The sequence below is a fragment of the Mustelus asterias genome, chromosome 4 (assembly GCF_964213995.1).
Source record: "Mustelus asterias chromosome 4, sMusAst1.hap1.1, whole genome shotgun sequence".
NCBI lineage: Eukaryota > Metazoa > Chordata > Chondrichthyes > Carcharhiniformes > Triakidae > Mustelus > Mustelus asterias.
Window position 1 is genome coordinate 25,194,568 of NC_135804.1, and position 20,940 is coordinate 25,215,507.

A 20,940-nucleotide genomic window follows, 5' to 3' on the forward strand; every position below is an offset into this window, starting at 1 on the left:
TGTATGCACGAGATATCAAGAAACTCAGGAAAAAAGTTGAACTGCTTCAAAGTGAAGAATAGTATAGTGAACCAGGGATTGCAGTGAAGATTTAGAGAGAATTCCACCCCCTATCCTGCCAACTATGTGGAATAAGAAAACTGTCAGAAGAATAGGTAGTTTGAGAAGTGAACAGGGCAGGAGGGGGCAGTTGGGCTGGCTTTACTCAGATGGATTCTATCAAATATTAGTGAGTACAAACATTAATCAGGATAAGGTTTTGCGGGGGATTGGAATTGATGCTTGCAGCACTTTACAGGAGAGACTTGCAATCAAAATCTAAACAAGAAGAACAATGTGGGTAAAGCTGTGACCGTAATTTTAACTCCACTTCTTGAATTTGCTGATACAGATATCTCAGCACAGTGGTGGCACAGACCTTTGATTTCTGCCATTATTTAATATTGATTTGGTTAGGCATACAATTGTACCATTAATGAAAGTATTGTTTTTATAAGCTTTCTACCATCTGTAATCCATTGTACATTACTGAGATTCTGTGATTGAGCTATCTACATCATCTGTTTTGTAGCAGTGCCATGACTGACTGTTGGCAGCAGAAACATATTGTTCAGAAAGGAAAAAGAGAAAAACGGTGAATGCAGATTTGTAACACATTGAAATGTATAGAGCTGTATTTTGTCTTTACTGTGAGATTTAAAAAGCTTCACATTTACAGAATTAGTTGCAGAATTGTTAAAGTGCAGGACGTGTTGATTTTTTGTGATAGTTTCTTTTAAACTTTATTCGTAAAATTATGTACTGGTGAAAGGTCTCTAAGACTAAAAATTAAAAAGATAGGTAGAACTCATACATTTCTCTTCAAAAATTAAAAGTAATCAAATTACCGCGCATTTTGTTTTTTGGGAATTACGTAAACTTTACCATGTATACAAAATAGAAAATTTGGCATCAGATACTCTATACAGTGAAGTAATCTATTACAAGTTAAAAGAGATTATTTAAGGAGTGTTGTAATGTTGAAGGTACAGTCTTTTAGATGAGACATTAAACCAAGGTCTCATCTGCCCTCTACAGTAGATGTAAGATACTATTCATGAGTAGGGAGGTTACCTTGGTGATTGACCAATATTTATTCTTTCAATCAACATTGTGAAAGATGTATCTCAACATTGTTTGTGTAACATTGCTGTATGTAAATTGGCTGCCACATTTCCTTTTATAACAGTGACTACTTTTCAAAAAAAATAATGAATTGGCTGTGAAAAACTTTGGAATATCCTGAAGTCATGTATAGAGCTGTGTAAATACAAGTTTAATCTTTGTTAGTGCAGAAACCTGTTCCATTTTCCCTACTTCAATGATTCCTTCCCACTCAGTATGCATGATGACAATCACTGGAACAAAAATCTGCTGCAGTTTTATTTTTTGCATGGTTTTCATGAACAAATTAGCTAGTTAACAGCTGTTCTAATAGTGTGAAAACTATTAAGCGCTAAAAGCTGCCACATGGCCATATTATGTTTCATTAGCCTGCCAATCTATGGCTTAACTTTTGCTTTACTTGCGTCAAGAATCCTGCATGCGCAGTGGCCCCAAACTGTCAGCCTCCCATTTGTGGCCAGTTCAATCGTTGGCCAGCCCGCGACCCTGGCAGTGCTGCTCCCCCCCACCACAAACAGGAGGCAGACCCTGTCTGCAGAGTGACAGCTGTACCCCCCCACTCCCATCAATCACCCCTTGGCACTGCCCCTAGGCCCCGCCCCATGCCTGGTGGACAGTGACAAGATGTCCCCTGGGCATGGGCATTTTGCACCTTGGGTAGTGCCTTGGGGGCACAGGCTGTCACTGCCAGGTGCCCATGACCTGCCGCCTGACCCCATAGAGACCCCTTCACTCCAGCGGGGTCTCCCACAAGTTCCCCAAAAGTGAGGAGCTACTCTAAAGCTCGCCGGCGTGAATTTGTACTGGCGGGGTGGGAGATGCTATCGGGCCTGGAGAATTCAGTCCTGGGCCCGATCATTACATTTAAATCACATTAAAATAAGATTTAAAGTACTTAACTGCTGGTCCCGCCGGTTTCCTGCGTGGTCCCGACCGCTCCAGATATCCAGCAGTGGGAGATGCGCGTACATTGGGAACGCATGCACGAATTCTGCGAAACGGCGCATGCGCGAATCTCCCAGCCCAACCCGCCAAAAAACTAGCTGATCGGAATGGGAGAATCACCCCCTTAATCTTAACTACATGCAGGTTAAGATATCATTTTGTTGTAACAAAGACTTGTTTATTGTTCAATAAAATGAAATTAAAGTACTTTACAAAAAATGCTGAGTTTCATGTGCTCTATATATGAAAATAAAAGTTGTTTGTGGATGTAATCTACTGAACTCTGATAAAAGTAACACAGCAAAGGATTCTGCATCTAAAGAAAACATTGAGTTAATGTTTATTTTCCCCTTGTGTTCCAACAGATGTCGGCACATTACCTCACTCCCACAAGAATTCAGAGTTCACAATGTAATGCTGCTGCAGTCACAATTAGAGTTTGTGCACAGTCGCCATTCAGTACAAAGCAGCGATGAGCCCAGCAAAGAGAAACTTGTACCTTGTGCAGCAGGTAGAGCACAATTTTGAAAAATATTTTTTTACAAATGTTATTACAAATTTCAGATCAAGTGTTTGCAAGTCTTAACCTTTAAGACTCAATATTTTTGTGATAAGATTAGAAATACACAATTTATATATGTCTCAAATGCAGTTGTCATGTTTCATATGTCCATTCTTCGTTTGTGCTATATCGATTGTATTCCACATTATGGCCCAGGTTATGCGAAAGCGCTGCAGGAACAGCAACAACTGTTCACCTCACTGACAGCTGCCCACAAGGGTTTTGTGGGCTTTCTTTAACCTAGTATCAGATCCAATACACCGTCCACCGCAATGAATCAATGGCATGTGTGAACAAGGCAGGAAACAGCAAAATAGTCCAATCAGTTAATTGGGGGAGTCTGTGGGAAGGCAAAGGGATGCCTGGTAAGTGGGAAGCTTTCAGAAGTGTGTTAATCAGGGTTCGGGGTGAGCACATTCCTCTTAGAGTGAAGAGCAAGGCTGGTAGAAGTAGGGAACCCTGGATGACTCGGGATGTTGAGGCCCTGGTCAAGAGGAAGAAGGAGGCACATGACATGCATAAGCAGCCTCAAGAGGAAGAAGGAGGCACATGACATGCATAAGCAGCCAGGATCAAGTGAATCCCTTGAAGAATATAGGGGTGTAGAAGTAGAGTTAAGAGAGAAAAGGGAACACAAGATTGTTTTGGCAGATAAGGCAAAGGAGAATCCAAAGAGCTTCTACAAATACATAAAGCCAAAAGAGTAACTAGGGAGAGAGTAGGGCCTCTTAAGAATCAACAAGGTCATCTATGTGCGGATCCACAAGAAATGGGTGAGATCCTAAATGAATATTTCTCATCAGTATTTACTGTTGAAAAAAGCATGGATGTCAGGGAACTTGGGGAAATAAATAGTGATGTCTTGAGTGTACATATTACAGAGAAGGAGGTGCTGGAAGTCTTAAACTGCATCAAGGTAGATAAATCCCCGGGACCTGATGAATTGTATTCCAGAACATTGTGGGAGGCGAGGGAAGAAATTGCGGGTCCCCTAGCAGAGATATTTGAATCATTTATAGTCACAGGTGAGATGCCTGAAGATTGGAGGGTGGCAAATGTTGTGCTTTTGTTTAAAAAGGGCTTCAGAGAAAAGCCTGGGAACTACAGGCCAGTGAGCCTCACATCTGTGGTGGGTAACTTGTTGGAAAGTATTTTGAGAGACAGGATCTACAGGCATTTAGAGATGCAAGGACGGAGTGGGGACAGTCAGCATGGCTTTGTGAGTGGAATATCATGTCTCACAAATTTGATTGAGTTTTTTGAAGGGGTAACCAAGAAGGTAGATGAGGGCAGTGCAGTTGATGTTGTCTACATGGACTTTAGCAAGGCCTTTGACAAGGTACCGCATGGTAGGTTGTTGCATAAGGTTAAATCTCATGGGATCCAGGGCGAGGTAGCTAAATGGATACAAAGTTGGCTTGATGACAGAAACCAGAGGATGGTTGTAGAGGGTTGTTTTTCAAACTGGAGCCCTGTGACCAGCAGTGTGCCTCAGGGATCGGTGCTGGGTCCACTGTTATTTGTCATTTATATTAATGATTTGGATGAGAATATAGGAGGCATAGTTAGTAAGTTTGCAGATGACACCAAGATTGGTGGCACAGTGGACAGTGAAGAAGGTTATTTTGGATTGCAATGGGATCTTGATCAATTGGGCCAGTGGGCTGACAAATGGCAGATGGAGTTTAATTTAGATAAATGCGAGGTGATGCATTTTGGTAGATTGAACCAGGGCAGGACTTACTCAGTTAATGGAAGATTAGGGCACATGGAGTTGGGGGTAGTGTGTTAAAGTGGATTGGGGACTGACTATCCGATAGGAAGCAAAGAGTCGGAATAAATGGGTGTTTTTCCGGTTGGAGGAAGGTAACTAGTGGCGTGCCGCAGGGATCGGTACTCGGGCCGCAACTATTTACCATTTATATAGATGATCTGGAGGAGGGGACGGAGTGTAGGGTAACGAAGTTTGCAGACGACACAAAGATAAGTGGAAAAGTGAATCGTGTGGAGGACGGAGAAGATCTGCAGAGAGATTTGGACAGGCTGAGTGAGTGGGCGAGGATATGGCAAAAGGAGTATAACGTTGATAAATGCGAGGTTATACACTTTGGAGGAAATAATAACAAATGGGATTACTATCTCAATGGAAACAAATTAAAACATGCTACCGTGCAAAGGGACCTGGGGGTCCTTGTGCATGAGACGCAAAAGCCCAGTCTGCAGGTACAACAGGTGATCAAGAAGGCAAATGGGATGTTGGCCTATATCGCGAGGGGGATAGAATATAAAAGCAGGGATGTCTTGATGCACCTGTACAGGGCATTGGTGAGGCCGCAGCTGGAATACTGTGTGCAGTATTGGTCCCCTTATATGAGGAAGGATATATTGGCATTGGAGGGAGTGCAGAGAAGGTTCACCAGGTTGATACCGGAGATGAGGGGTTTGGATTATGAGGAGAGGCTGAGGAGATTGGGTTTGTACTCGTTGGAGTTTAGAAGGATGAGGGGGGATCTTATGGAGACTTATAAGATAATGCGGGGGCTGGATAGGGTGGAGGCGGAGAGATTCTTTCCACTTAGTAAGGAAGTTAAAACTAGAGGACACAGCCTCAAAATAAAGGGGGGTCGGTTTAGGGCAGAGTTGAGGAGGAACTTCTTCTCCCAGAGGGTGGTGAATCTCTGGAATTCTCTGCCCACTGAGGTGGTGGAGGCTACTTCGCTGAATATGTTTAAAGCGCGGATGGATGGATTCCTGATCGGTAAGGGAATTAAGGGTTATGGGGATCAGGCGGGTAAGTGGTACTGATCCACGTCAGATCAGCCATGATCTTATTAATGGCAGGGCAGGCTCGAGGGGCTAGATGGCCTACTCCTGCTCCTATTTCTTATGTTCTTATGTTCATTAAGGAGAGTTACAGAACAAAGAGATCTAGGGGTACAGGTTTATAGCTCCTTGAAAGTGGAGTCACAGGTGGACAGAGTGGTGAAGAAGGCATTCAGCATGCTTGGTTTCATTGGTCAGAACATTGAATACAGGAGTTGGGACGTCTTGTTGAAGTTGTACAAGATGTTGGTAAGGCCACATTTGGAATACTGTGTACAGTTCTGGCCACACTAGTATAGAAAGGATATTATTAAACTAGAAAGAGTGCCGAAGAGATTTACAAGGATGCTACCGGGACTCGATGATTTGAGTTATAAGGAGAGGCTGGATTGACTGCGACTTTTTTGTCTGGAGCGTAGGAGGCTGAGGGGTGATCTTATAGAGGTCTATAAAATAATGAGGGGCACAGATCAGCTAGGTAGTCAATATCTTTTCCCAAAGGTAGGGGAGTCTAAAACTAAAGGGCATAGGTTTAAGGTGAGAGGGGAGAGGTACAAAAGTGTCCAGAGGGGCAATTCTTTCGCACAGAGGGTGGTGAGTGTCTGGAACAAGCTGCCAGAGGTAGTAGTATGGGCGGGTACAATTTTGCCTTTTAAAAAGCATTTAAACAGTCACACGGATAAGATGGATATGGAGGGATATGAGCCAAATGCGGGCAATTGGGACAAGCTTCGGGGTTTTAAAAAAAGGGCCAGCATGGGCAAGTTGGGCCGAAGGGCCTGTTTCCATGCTGTAAACCTCTATGACTCTTTAACTCAGTCAGATTATGGAATCCTTGTTGAAGCATATGGAGTCTAAACCAGGAAGTAGAAAACTGGAAATGTAAACGAGAATTAAATCCATGTAGAAAACAAAATAAAGATTAGGAAAGACAGATGGGTGCAAGACAGGTAAAAGACAAAGCAAAACAAAAACATCTCTACAACTAACTACTGAAGGATTTAACTGCAAATCTTGTAAAATTAAACTTTCAGAGCTAGAGAGATCGTTTGGCAAAAATGATCACATATCACGACATTACAAATTCACTCCCTTTAACATTTTCTGCCGTCTTTGGTGGAAAACTAGTGGACAAGTACTCCAAATTCAGCCATTGTATGTCATAGGAACATAGGAATTAGGAGCAGAAGTAGACAAATTCAGTTCTTCAAGCCTACTCCCCTATTCAAATCAGATCATGGCTGATCTCTCCTTGGTCTCAAATCCACCTCCCCACCTGCTCCCTATACTCCTTTATCCCTTTTTTATTAAAAATGTATCTATCTCCTTCTTGAAACCATTCAACGATTCAGACTCCACAGCAAGTTCCACAAATTCACCACCCTCTGCGAGAAGTAGTTCCTCCTCATCTCAGTGTTAAATCTACTGCCTCTCAATTTATACCTGTGACCTCTTGTTCTAGATTGCCCCATAAGAGGAAATATTTGTCTACATTTACTTTATCAATTTCTTTTAATACCTTGATCAGATTCCCTCTAATTCTTCTAAACTCCAGTGAGTATAAGTCCAAACTGTTTAATCTCTCCTCATACGTCAACCCTTTCATCCTCGAAATCAATGTGGTGAACCTCCTCTGAACTGCCTCCAATGCCACCACATCCTTCCTCAAATAAGGAGACCAAAACTGGACACTATACTCCAGTCGTGGTCTCACCAACACGTATATAATTGCAACAACTTTCAATGCCAATTCCATTGGCAAGGGCTGTTATCGTGTAGCCTGAGGAATATCTCTGACAGAAACTTCCTAATTTCAGCATTTGAATGCAGCTGCGCAGATGCCAGGAACTGTTTGCTCCATTATTATGCTGTTAGCTTTACATTAATGCAAAAGCTGTGCTATTCTCTTCAGAATATTAATTTCTGGAAAAAGTATATAGAGCATTTTTAATTGGCATTAGTGATAATTATGAAACAAAAGGAAAACTTAGTGATATAGCACTTTTCATGTCTTTATAATAATATCTAAAAGCACTTCATAGAATCGTAGAATCATAGACACCCTACAGTTCAGAAAGAGGCCATTCAGCCCATCGAGTCTGCACCGACCACAATTCCACCCAGGCCCTACCCCATATCCCTACATATTTACCCACTAATCCGTCTAACCTACACATCTCAGGACACTAAGGGCAATTTTAGCATGGCCAATCGACCTAACCCGCACATCTTTGGACTGTGGGAGGAAACCGGAGCACCCGGAGGAAACCCACGCAGACACGAGGAGAATGTGCAAACTCCACACAGACAGTGACCCAAGCCGGGAATCGAACCCAGGTCCCTGGAGCTGTAAAGCAGCAGTGCTAACCACTGTGCTACTGTTGTCGCCTACTTCACAGCTGTAATAAATTCCCTTCTGAAGTGTAATCACTGGTGTAAAATAGGCAAATTGCTGTAATTATTGCCCCTTATTGAAACCCTCTACAAAAAGGACCCAAATGCTATTGCCATGGACATCTGAACTCTCTTTAAATAAGAGTATAGTTAGTTGCTTCTAATGAAAGGTCACAGAAGTGGCTGCTGCACTTATTTTCCGGTTCCATATTTACTGCTGCTAAAGTCATAGATATGGTTGCAATAATCAATTGTAGATGCTCCACTTTCCTGCCCACAATGTAAACAGGGAAGATTAGGTAAAAAAGCTGTCCAGTTAATTATGATAAAACTTGGAATGTTTATCGTATTCCAAGCAGCATAATGGGCTGATAATTTAAGAATGAATTTCAACATAAACAAGAGTGAGGTATGACAATTTGATTTTAAAAAAATAAGTGTAATGTAAGAATTGAAATTACTCTATGACTCTGAATCGAGGAGCAGAGGGATCTGGAAGTACAAATAACCAAATCTCTAACAGTAGTGACCAGATTAGTAAGGGCATAAAAAACAAACCAGATATTAAGGTTAATTTCTAGTGGTATAGAATTGAAAAGCTGTGAAGTTATGCTAAACTTGTATCAAACCTGGTTAGACCACCCTTTTAATGTGTTGTGCATAGTTCGATTGTTGATTTAAAGATTGGATATAAGGGCATTGGCGAATGTGTTTAAAACAAATTTGTAAGGATGATGATGGAATTGTGATGTTATACCTGTCTGGAAAGACCGAACAGGCTGGGCCTCTTTTCTTTTGAAAAGGGAAGGCTGAGGAATGACTTAATACAAATATTTAAAATTACAAGAGTAGAGGGCGATTCTCCGATCTCGCTGCGCCATTAGTAGATCGAGCCAGTCCTGGAGAATCGTGTGAGCTTAAAAATCTGTTTCGTGCCCGGCGCCAAACAGTGAAATTCTCTTGGCCCCTTTCTAATGGTGTGAACCAGGTCACGCCCAGAAACGACGCGAGGCTAAGTAGCATATTTAAATTATCATTTAAATTTGCCCATGATGCTGCAAATTGCTATTAGTCCCCACAAGCAGAGACCCCGTGTAATGGTCATGCTGGGGGTTGGCAAGGGGGTTGGGGGAGGCTCGGAGGCCTTTGCAGGGGGGATCGGGGCATGGCTGGGCAGTGTCCATCTGGTAGTGCCAACCTGGTACCCTGGCAGTGGCCACCATGCACCTTGGTGATGCCAGGAGCAGTGTCATGAGGGCGGAGCCTGAGTGGGAGCTCTGACGGTGGGAGCTCTAATGGGAGGTCACAAAGAGGTGGATAATTTTGGGGGTCCTGATGGGAGCATGTCAGGGTCTAGCAGGGTGACCCATTGGGAGGGACCCTGATGTCAGCAACCCATGTCAGGGATGGGGTGGGGGAACATGCTGCTAATGTGGGGTGGTCTCAATGTCTGTGGGTGAGGGAGGGGGTCTCCCAGCACACTGTGAGATTGGGGCACCCTTGCGCAACAGCTCCCGAGCCAGTGTGTTTAGACAAGAGCCCACTCCCCAGTATCAGTGCAGAACTCCTGACTCTCCAAAATGGGAGGGGTGCGGTGCAGCATGCGTCTGAAAAACCAGCGCAGATCACTCCATGTTTCCACTTGTGGAGAAGAACAAAACTCGAGTCCATCAATGTATGATAATTATCAAGAAAGCAAGCATGGAATTCAGAAAAAAAATTCTTTGCCCAGAGAGTAGTGAGAATGTGGAACTCGCTACCATGGAGAGTAGTTGAGGCTAACAGTATAAATATATTTAAGGGGAAATTAGCTAATCATAGGAGGGAGAGGGGAATAGAGAGTAATATTCTTAGAGTTAATTGAGGAAAGGTGGGAGGAAGCTTGAGTGGAGCAAATTTGCCAGTGTGGACAGGTGGCCTGACCTGTGTTCAATATTCTTTGTAAATCTGTGAAGCTTTTGCTGACTGCATAAAATACGTTTTATAAATAAATGTACCACTAAATTACCAATGGTTCCGAGAGTGACATTCTACTTGACACCAATGAAATCTGCTGGATGATAGCTATAAAATTATAGTACAGCACAGGAGGAGGTCATGCAACCCTTTATGGTAATGATCGTTCTTGCAGCTTTGTGTCAGCCCCCAGCTATTCCACCATGAAAACTTGACATGGTAACGAGAAGGAGGAGGGTAGAAGTCTATTTACTAATAATTCCCTTGAATCGAAAAAAATAAAGCTTTGATCATAAATTCACATATTTTCCTTTTCAGAATGCAGCATTTTAATCTTGGTCTGTGATTGTTTTTTTAAGACAAGTCATAAGAACATAAGAACTAGGAGCAGGAGTAGGCCATCTGGCCCCTCGATCCTGCTCCACCATTCAATAAGATCATGGCTGATCTTTTCGTGGACTCAGCTCCACTTACCCGCCCGCTCACCATAACTCTTAATTCCTTTACTGTTCAAAAATTTACCCATCCTTGCCTTAAAAACATTCAATGAGGTAGCCTCAGCTGCCTCACTCGGCAGGGAATTCCACAGATTCACAACCCTTTGTGTGAAGAAGTTCCTCCTCAACTCAGTCCTAAATCTGCTTCCCCTTATTTTGAGGCTATGCCCCCTAGTTGTGGTTTCACCTGCCAGTGGAAACAACTTCCCTGCTTCTATCTTATCTATTCCCTTCATAATCTTATATGTTTCTATAAGATCTCCCCTTATTCTTCTGAATTCTAATGAGTATAGCCCCAATCTACTCAGTCTCTCCTCATAAGCCAACCCTCTCAACTCTGGAATCAACTTAGTGAATCTCCTCTGCACCCCCTCCAGTGCCAGTATATCCTTTCTCAAGTAAGGAGACCAAAACTGTACACAGTACTCCAGGTGTGGCCTCACCAGCACCTTATACAGCTGCAACATAACCTCGCTGTTTTTAAACTCCATCTGTCTAACAATGAAGGACAAAATTCCATTTGCCGCCTTAATTACCTGCTTTACCTGCTGCACCTGCAAACCAACTCCTTGTGATTCTTGCACAAGGATACCCAGTCAACTTACTGTGCACAGTCAACTACATTATTGATTCTAGATGATCTCAATAGATAGTAAATGATATGTAAACAATGCACATAGTTAATGACTATTATAACCAAAGATACTGTGATGCTGTTAAGCAGAAGTGATTATTTTTAATCTCTTATAGCAATAAGTTGGTGTGCTGTCCCACACCAGCCACTAGATGTCTCTGTAAATGGCTTTAAACAAGGAGCAACAAAGAAGATCCTTGGAACCCCACAAGCCAGGTACTGAATTATGCATTTTTAATTAGATGAAATAATGTTCTTTGTTTATAACTGAATTCCTGACTTTTGAGTATGGTATATTTTAAACATAGAATTATATATTTTTAGTACAATAAACTAACATTTATAATTTCCACCAAATCAAAGCATTTCAAATTCGTACTTTCGCATTATGTAGATTGCTCGATGTATCCAATTATCTGGAGAATAAATAGACTGATAAGAGTGGGCAAATAGAAAACAGGTGAAAATTAGCGTGGAAAAATGTGAGGTGGTGCATTTTGGGAAGAATAACTTCAACAAATTGCATTTAATATTTTTAATATGGAAGAAGTCCCATTACTTCAACATGACGTTAAGGAAAATTTGGATGCTGAGTCAAGGAAGATGATGTTAGGAAGGTGTCAAAAGGTTTAATCAAAGAGGTTGGTTTTAAGGAGGGTGTTTTAGGAGGAGAACAAAGTGCACAGGTTCCAGGGAGGGAAATCTGAGAGCCCAGGCGATGGGTCTGGAAGCTCTACTGGGTCAAATATGAGTTTGCAAACAGTGACAATGGCTGTGGAAGGTGGCAAAATCAGAGGCAGTTATGCAAAGTTTGTAATAATACTGAAAGAAATAGATATTGAATGGTGACATTTTAAAAGTTAGAGGAGAACAGAGACTTAAGAATTCAGTAATACAATCTTCCATAGAGCTGAGTTGTAGCCAGATTTTGGGATAGTCAGGAAATGTGACTGTATTATGTTGCCAGCTCTTAGAATGACAGCATGTCTGCGTTCTCACCAACCCCTCAATCGTTACTCATTTGGATGCCAGATAACCAGCTGGACCAAACATTCTTGGAAGCTGTCACTTTTGTGCAGCCTGCACCTGTGCCCTCTCAAGTCTGAGCTCCTATAGATTGCAGACCATAAGCTCTCAAAAGTCCTTGGCTTACCCACAACAGCATTCCATCTCCGAGGTCACAGAGAATTTTTCATAGGGGAATTAGATTAAGTAAGAGAGCAGTTAAGATGGGCACAGTGGGTTTGCACCAGGATAACAATTCATATGTAAGCACTTGAGTAAGTAATTCAAATTGTAGGGCTTTGTAGAATTTAGTAACTGCCAAAGTTAGTTGACATGTAGAGGAGTCAGCAGCATGATGTAGCTAAAGAGAAAATGACACTCTCAAATGGGGGATACCTACACTTTCTTGTATTGGATGGCTTTTTTCCTATATACCCTGGATCTGGTGTTCTAATCTGCTGCTTTTGGTTGTCCACTTCGCGAAAGTGATTCAAATGTTTGCTCGAGCAAGTGTGACATTGTTCATGTGCATAATAAAATCTTATACAGCGTATTGACAGAAGTTGCTTAAATCCTGTGGTAGCCAGTGTGGAACCATAGCAAAAGAAGCTCAAAGCTACAATGACCTTGACCACAAGACAATACAGTAAGGGTTGGTTTTAGGCCTTGGTACTGGAATTGACAATTATGTGTGACGTTAGCGTACCTTTAAGAGTTTTTTTAAAATTATGTTCTCTGTAGCTCTTAGCTCTCGTTGTGGCACCGGGTTGTCTACTAGAAGCCCTTTTATTGCTCCTTCAGTGGTTTGAATAGAGGTTGTTTATTTTTAACTTTGGGAATTAGTTTTATGACCCTGCATTGTCAGGAGGAAGAATATTTGCAGGTCAGGTGACAGGAGCTCTTTCATTTTCAGTTCTGAGCTGCAGGTTTTAGTTTTAGAAGGGACATCAAGCTGGAAAGAAATGTCTTTTTCTCTCTCTCTCTCTCGGGTATGGGGAAATTCTGCTGGTTAGCTGTAAGCCTTCCTGGAGTGGAAAATCTGCTGTTGGTGGCTTGACCATGGTCTCGCCCTGGTGTTCTGGGAAGCTGTTCTGACTTCAAACTGAGTGTTTCAAGAGAACTGCACCATTCATCCAAAGGACTCAGTTCCAGTATCATGTGAACATTAGTCCTTGCTGTGTTAAACTTGTGTAAAGTGTTTTTTTAGCCTAAAATAAGTTTTTGTTTGATTGGAACATCTTAGATATGTTTGTTAAGGGTTATAGGCTGGAGAAGTAATAATAGGAAACAAAACAATGGCAGAGGAACTGAATAGTTAGTTACTTTGCATCAGCCTTCACGGTGGAAGACACCAGTGGGATACCAGAGCTCCAGGAGAATCAGAGGGCACAGGTGAGTGTAGTGGCCATCACTAAGGAGAAGGTTCTGGGGAAACTGAAAGGTCTGAAGATGGATAAATCACCTGGACCGGATGGACTACACCCCAGGGCTCTGAAAGAGATAGCTGAGGAAATTGTGAAGGCATTGGGGTGATCTTTGAGGAATCACTGGAGGCAGAGGACTGGAAAGTAGCTAATGTAACACCGCTGTTTAAGAAGGGAGGGAGGCAGCAGACAGGAAATTATAGGCCGGTTAGCCTGACTTCGGTCATTGGCAAGATTTTAGAGTCCATTATTAAAGATGAGATCGCAGAGTACTTGGAAGTGCATGATAAAGTAGGACTGAGTCAGCACGGCTTTGTCAAAGGGAGGTCATGTCTGACAAATCTGTTAGAGTTCTTTGAGGGGGTAACAGGGAAGTTAGATAAAGGAGAACCAGTGGATGTGATTTATTTGGATTTCCAGAAAAGCCTTTGATAAGGTGCCGCATAGGAAACTGTTAAATAAGTTAAGTGCCCATGGTATTAAGGGTAAGATCCTGGCATGGATAGAGGATTGGCTGACTGGCAGAAGGCAAAGAGTGGGAATAAAGGTCTTTTTCAGGATGGCAGCCGGTGACTAGTGGTGTGCCTCGGGTCAGTGTTGGGACCACAACTTTTCACAATATACATTAACGATTTGGAGGAAAGAACTGAAGGCATTGTTGCTAGGTTTGCAGATGATACAAAGATCTGTAGAGGGACAGGTAGTATTGAGGAAGCAGGGGGGCTGCAGAAGGACTTGGACAGGTTAGGAGAGTGGGCAAAGAAGTGGCAGATGGAATGCAATGTGGAAAAGTGTGAGGTGATGCACTTTGGAAGGAGAAATGGAGGCACAGACTATTTACCAAATGGGAAAATGCTTAGGAAATCAGAAACACATAGGAACTTGGGAGTCATTGTTCAAGATTTTCTTAAGGTTAACATGCAGGTTCAGTTGGCAGTTAGGAAGGCAAATGCAATGTTAGCATTCATGTCGAGAGGGCTAGAATACAAGAACAGGGATGTACTTCTGAGGCTGTATAAGGCTCTGGTCAGACCCCATTTGGAGTATTGTGAGCAGTTTTGGGCCCCATATCTAAGGAAGGATCCAGAGGAGTGTCCAGAGGAGGTTCACAAGAATGATCCCTGGAATGAAGAACTTGTCGTATGAGGAATGGTTGAGGACTCTGGGTCTGTACTCGTTGGAGTTTAGAAGGATGAGGGGGGATCTTATTAAAACTTACAGGATACTGCGAGGTCTGGATAGAGTGGATGTGGAGAGGATGTTTTCACTAGTAGGAAAAACTAGAACCAGAGGGCATAACCTCAGGCTAAAGGGACGATCCTTTAAAACAGCGATGAGGCGGAATTTCTTCTGCCAGAGAGTGGTGAATATGTGGAACTCTTTGCCGCAGAAGGCTACGGCGGCCAGGTCTTTAAGTCAGAGATAGATAGGTTCTTGATTAATAAGGGGGTCAGGGGTTATGGGGAAAAGGCGGGAGAATGGGGATGAGAAAAAAATCAGCCATGATTGAATGGCGGAGCAGACTCGATGGGCCGAGTGGCCTAATTCTGCTCCTATGTCTTATGGTCTTGTTTTTGTTTGTAATTGATAAAAGTTATTGCTAATTTTCTTTCCATACATGTTAACCATATCTTAAATAAATTTTATTTGATAAAAGCTCCCTGCTGGGTCATTTGAATCATACCTGAAGTGAAACATATCATGCTTCTCCGAGCCAAATTCAAGGTGCAAAACTTATGATCCAGGTGGGCACCATAAAACACTTTGGAGTTTCTTACCTGAACCATAACATATGACAATGTTCCTAAAGAAACCCAACTCCTTTTTTATCATTCCTTATGGAATGTTGAAATGTTGCACTCTGTTGGGAGGATGAGGACTTTAGCAGGTAAATCTTCTATTTGTCCTCCCTGCAGTTTAGTATGCTTCTCTGGTGAGGGTGAAATTACCTCTAATCAAAAGAAAAGTGCACTGTGAGAAGCTCCTGAACAACTTAGAATGTCATACTGCCACCACAAGTATGTTAACATCAACACAGCAGCAAAAAAGAGCATCCAGTACTAGCAAATTGTAATGTGTATCTTTGCAGCATTTGAGCTCACAACAAACACGAATCCCTTTAAATACCGCTGGAAACAATTGCTGCTTAATTTTTATGTCCTATGCTTTCTGGATGGGTTTAGGAACTGACAGTAACAATGTAAGTAGAGGTGATGTTTAAGTTTTAAGTTTAAGTTTATTTATTATTGTCATAAATAGGCTTACAATAACACTGCAATGACATTACTGTGAAAATCGTCTAGCCGCCACACTCCGGCGCCTGTTTGGGTACATTGAGGGAGAATTTAGCATGGCCAATGCACCTAACCAGTTACTTTTGGACTGTGGGAGGAAACCAGAGCACCTGGAGGAAACCCATGCAGACATGGGGAGAACGTGAGTAAACGTGGTGTTTTTAACACTGTAGTAAATTTGGTTTTTATTTGCAGGTCTAGAATCTGCAAGGCTGAGCTTTTCAAGACATTCAGAGAACTGCTTGCTTTCCTTCCTGAAGATGACCGTCCAATATCCCTTCGGTAGGTCACAACCTTAACGTTAACATAGAGAAATAGTCATAAAACCGAATCAAATGTGGCTGCTGTCCAAGTAAATTTTGATTTGGACATATTCAGTAGCTGCCTGTTTAACAATAAGTTGTAGTTTTTATTCTTGTGTAGATTAATAATGAAAACATTGGGTATAATAAAAGATTACTTTATCTGAGACCACTGTACCAATTGTATTGTTATGGCTTGTTTCAATGCCAACTTATGGGTATGTCTCGGTAAGAATTAGCAGATTTACCACTGGAACTTTGATGCGAGGGGTACAAATGGATGCATCTACAATGGTTGAAGGGCACTCTGTTTAATTATGCATTTATTTTTTATTTTTATCCATGAACAACATTACATTGGGCAATAATCCCAATAGCAAAGCACTCAATGCAATTGACATGGATTTAGGGCCAGGGACGCAAGTCATTGAAAGTTAGATGACAACATCAAAAAAGTATTGTTGCATTAGAATGATAGCTGGAATGAAGAGACTTAAGTTCTGGTGAATGAACTGAGGTATTGTGATTGAGGTGCTGAAAGTTAAAGGGAATCAACAGGGCAAATCCCCCTCGTGGGGAATCCAGAACAAATGAATACAATCTTAGAATTTAATTTGAACCTGATTATAAACAAATCCAGGAAAAAAAGACTTTGCACATTTGTTGTTCTGCAGTCTGGCAGAGAGCCACATATAGTTTATTTATTTAAGACACAGTAAATAATTTGTCTGTTTTCTTTTGTGGTTGACATTGTCACTATGCCTCTACAGTAAATACATAACAGATTATCTAATTTTGTCTTTGGGACTATGGAACAAAACATGAACCAACATTCTTCAAACCAGAAAAAGAGTTGTGCCGGTTTGCATTGCATAGTTTTGCTAACTGGACCCAAAGCAGCTAGAAGTATGTGACTGTTTTATGTTAACAGTTACTGTTTATTTTACAAAAGAGTTAGGTAAAGATGCAAATAGAAAAATTAGTCTCCACATACTCTTATATAGCCTGGGGTAGTTTATGTCCTATTTTGTACAAAGACTTCCTTTTAAAGGAAATTAATAAAGCCTGAAGAAAAGATAGATATTAATTGTTCATTTGTTCCAAATACTTGAATTAATTTCTGATATGTGACCTGGAAAGAAAGAACTTGAATGTATTTATAGTGTATCTCTTTTCCTCAGGACATCACAGTGAACTATTGTGAAGTATAGTCACTGTATGTAGGCAAACTTAGTAGACAGCATGCTCGGTTTAAATTTCGTAAGTCTTAGCCATTGATCTCTTCATACTTCTTTCTTTCATAGCATGAGGACTTCGCTGGCAAGACCAGCATTTGTTCACCATCCCTAATTGCCTCCGCAAAGGTGGTAATAAGACACTTTTTGAACCACTGCAGTCTATCTGGTGCAGGTACACCTCATGGTTGCTGGGAAGGGAGTTCCAGGTATTTGGTTCCCATGACAATGAAGGAACAGTGATATAGTTCCAAGTCAGGATGATGTGTGGCTTCGAAGGGAACCTGCAGCTGGTGGTGTTCCCGTGTGCCTGCTGCCCTTGTCCACCTAGGGGTAGAGGTTACTGATTTGGGAGGTATTGTCCAAGGAGCTTTAGCAAGTTTTTGCAGTGTATATTGTATATAGTACACATGCCTTGGTATTGGAGAGAGTGCCAATCAAACAGGCTGTTTTGTCCTGGATGATGTGGAGCTTCTTGAGTATTGTTGGAGCCGTACTCATCCAAGTAGGTGGCAAGTTGGCAGCAGGCAATGTTGCAGATTTGGAAGTAAGCAGTTCTGGTGATGAATATAATATATGAAACTCAGTTCTGGTTGAAATGGACTCTCAAAGATTGAAACTCACTCTCCTGAGTTGTGCCTTCTAGATAGTGGACAGGCTGCGGGAAGTCATGAGATGAGTTACTTACCCCAGAATTCCCAGCCTCTGATCTGCTGTTGTAGCCACAGTATTTATAAGGCTAGTCCAGTTCTGTTCCTGATCAATGGTAACCCCCAGAATGCTGATCATGGGGATACCACAATGGTAATGCCATTGAATGTCAAGAGGAGCTGATTAGACTCTCTTGTTGGAGATGGTCATTGCCTAGTACTTGTGTGGTGTGAATGTTACTTGCCACTTATGTTTCATGTTGAAGTTTCATTTTTCACTTATTTCTCAAGATATTTGTTTATGGTTTAAGAGACAAAGCTATTCTTTCCCACCCCTCCCCAAAACTAGATTACTACAGCTTTAGTATTGCATCACAAAGTAGCCTAGTTAATAACTGACCAGCCAGTAATGCACTCATGATTGCAAACTGCTGCCATCACACTTAAAGCTTAGATCATGACTTACCTAGTTGCCCCAACCAGATCTGGCTTCACTGTTTTAAAGTATTGATTACCAAATTCTGTTTCCTTTCCATGGTCACTGTACATGGTAAGGATTATCCTAGACTTCCCCTTTGCAACAATCAAACTACTCTTCTGCATCTTTCCACCATCATCACCAAAGCCACATTTTTTTCTCATTAAGACCAAATTTCCTCCAATTGACCAATCAGACAGACAAAGCTGTATGATTTGGCCCAGGTGAAATACTCCATATCTTTTGTTCTGACTTTCTTTCCTACCTGTTGGCCTTGGTTAACTCAGATGAGAGCAACTTTGGGTATCCCTTTCAACCAGAGCTGAATTTCGTACATTATATTCACAGGCAGAACCATTTGGAGAATAAAGGGGCATAGCCTTCTGACATAGCATAAATTGGAATGTTACTAAAGAAACAGTTTTGATTTTTGAAGTTTAAAATATGATCTGCCAAAATTCAAACTATCAAATGGAGCAATAATGCATGCTTATTTTTGTTAATTTGTTGATGGGCACGTCAACTTCTGAATTTTCTTTGAAGCAAGTTTTTAAATGAGTCAATAATTGGATCGTTAACCATTCACAAATAAACAAGTAATGAGTCTTGCAAGGCAATGCAATGGTAAATTGAGTCACATTCAGCAATATGTTTAGCCTTTCGAAACAAGAAGGCTTTGTAGAAGTTGGGGGCTAGTATAGTGCTGTGTTCATGTAAAAAGGCTTTGCTGTGAGCATTTATTTAATTTAGAAAAATTACGATTTGGAAGTTTGAGGGTAATATGCATTGTGTGATATTGCAACACAGAACTTTATTGGTCATAACTATAATGGTATGTTTAAACAACATGAGAACATATCTTTCTTTAATGGCTCACACTTTAAAGATCAGGCTTCACAAAAGGAATGCATTTTGACCAGCTAAATGTTCCCAGGGTTTTCTTTTCTAATTTGGACTTCAGGTGAAGCCTGGCCACCCGTCAGTGCGATCCTACCAGAGATGGCCAGTCAAGAGGCCAATTCCAGGAGCACCTTTCAATTAAGGATAGCAAGAGGGATAGGTACCCTAGTCATCCAATGTGTGAGATCTGCTGGCAGCTTCACTCGGAGAGGTGGGGACTGTTGCGGCAGGAAGGAGTGTGCAAGGGCAGTTCATGATAATGGAGTCCTCAAAAGTTGTGTAAAGTTTTAAAAATGTTATTTGTTGTCACAATTGCTGGGCCATCACTATGATAAATATAGAAAGTGTCCGTGGATCCTTTGCTTGTCACCTGGAGGGACCTTCAGGGATCTGCTTGGCTTTGCCTGTGATTTGGTGTCCACCCACTGCCAATAAGATCCTGTTGTGTCTTCAATCTAGTTCCAAGGCCCTTGCCACAAATTGGCTATTCGCCATTGCCAGTCAGGTAGCCACTATTTTGTTGTTCCCTGTCTCCAGTGAGATTGCCCAGAGGAAATAATGCACCAAGTGGTCAAACTAATGTGCTATTCTGCAAATTCTCCCCCCACCCCCAACACTGTCTGCCTCAGAGAGTAACATTCACACCACACAAGTGACAAGCAAGTGATTAACGTTCATACCACACAAGTGGCAAGCAATGACCACCTCCAACAAGAGAGAATCTAACATCTCCCCTTGACATTCAAGAGTACTACCATCACTGAATACCCCACCATCAACACTATCTGGTTTACCATTGACCAAAAACTTAACTGGACCAGCCATCTACTGTGGCTACAAGACAAAGTCAGAGTACTTCATTATGATAGGAGAAAGAAATCAGATTGGAATCTATGGAGCAGGTCTCCAAAAATCTATATTTTGCATATTCCTAGAACTTTGTCCTCCTCCAACTCTTGTGCCTCTCCCACTTAGTCTGTCTTTGGAAGCCATAACTTCAGCTAATTCATTCTGAACTCCAGAATTTCCTACCCTAAAACTCCCATCTCCCTCTCCTACTTTAATTCCTTAAAACTCACTTCTCTGACCAAACTTTTGTCACTTCTAATAATTCCTTCTTCACCTTGTTGTTGATTTTTGGCTGATTATCATCTGTCAAATGTCTTGAGGCAATTTTGTACATCAAAAGTACTGTATAAATGCAAGTTGTTGACATTATAGCTTAACATATTTGAAATTTTACTCAGTTAGTGACATTCAAATGTGTTTCAGTAATAGTCAGTGATCTTACTCAACTTAACTAGCTTAATACCTCAATCTATAACATTATCATTATGTAAACTGCAGACACAAGGGGAAAACTTATCAGCAGTGAGTTGAGATATTGTGCCTTATTGTGCCTTTTCTTTGCGAATAAATCCTGGCTAATGCTTAGCAATCAATCAAAATCAGTAAAATGAGTTATCTGGTCATTATCCCATTATTATTTGTGGATATTTGGGGGGCGGCACGGTGGCACAGTGGTTAGCGCTGTTGCCTCACAGCACCAGGGACCCGGGTTCAATTCCTGGCTTGGGTCACTGTCTGTGTGGAGTTTGCACGTTCTCCCCATGTCTGCGTGGGTTTCCTCCGGGTGCTCCGGTTTCCTCCCACAGTCCAAAGATGTGCGGGTTAGGT

At 41.7% G+C, this 20,940-nt stretch overlaps 1 protein-coding gene across 5 annotated transcripts in view; it reads left to right on the forward strand.

Moving 5' to 3' along the window:
* adat1 (adenosine deaminase tRNA specific 1) overlaps positions 1 to 20,940 on the forward strand; it is a 48,698-nt gene that overhangs the window by 18,690 nt on the left and 9,068 nt on the right. For all 5 annotated transcript variants that reach the window (XM_078210669.1, XM_078210666.1, XM_078210667.1 and 2 more), the window contains 3 exons: positions 2,475 to 2,620; positions 11,092 to 11,191; positions 15,894 to 15,980. In XM_078210669.1, the coding sequence (XP_078066795.1) occupies positions 2,475 to 2,620; positions 11,092 to 11,191; positions 15,894 to 15,980 (333 nt within the window). The remainder of the gene's footprint in view (positions 1 to 2,474; positions 2,621 to 11,091; positions 11,192 to 15,893; positions 15,981 to 20,940) is intronic.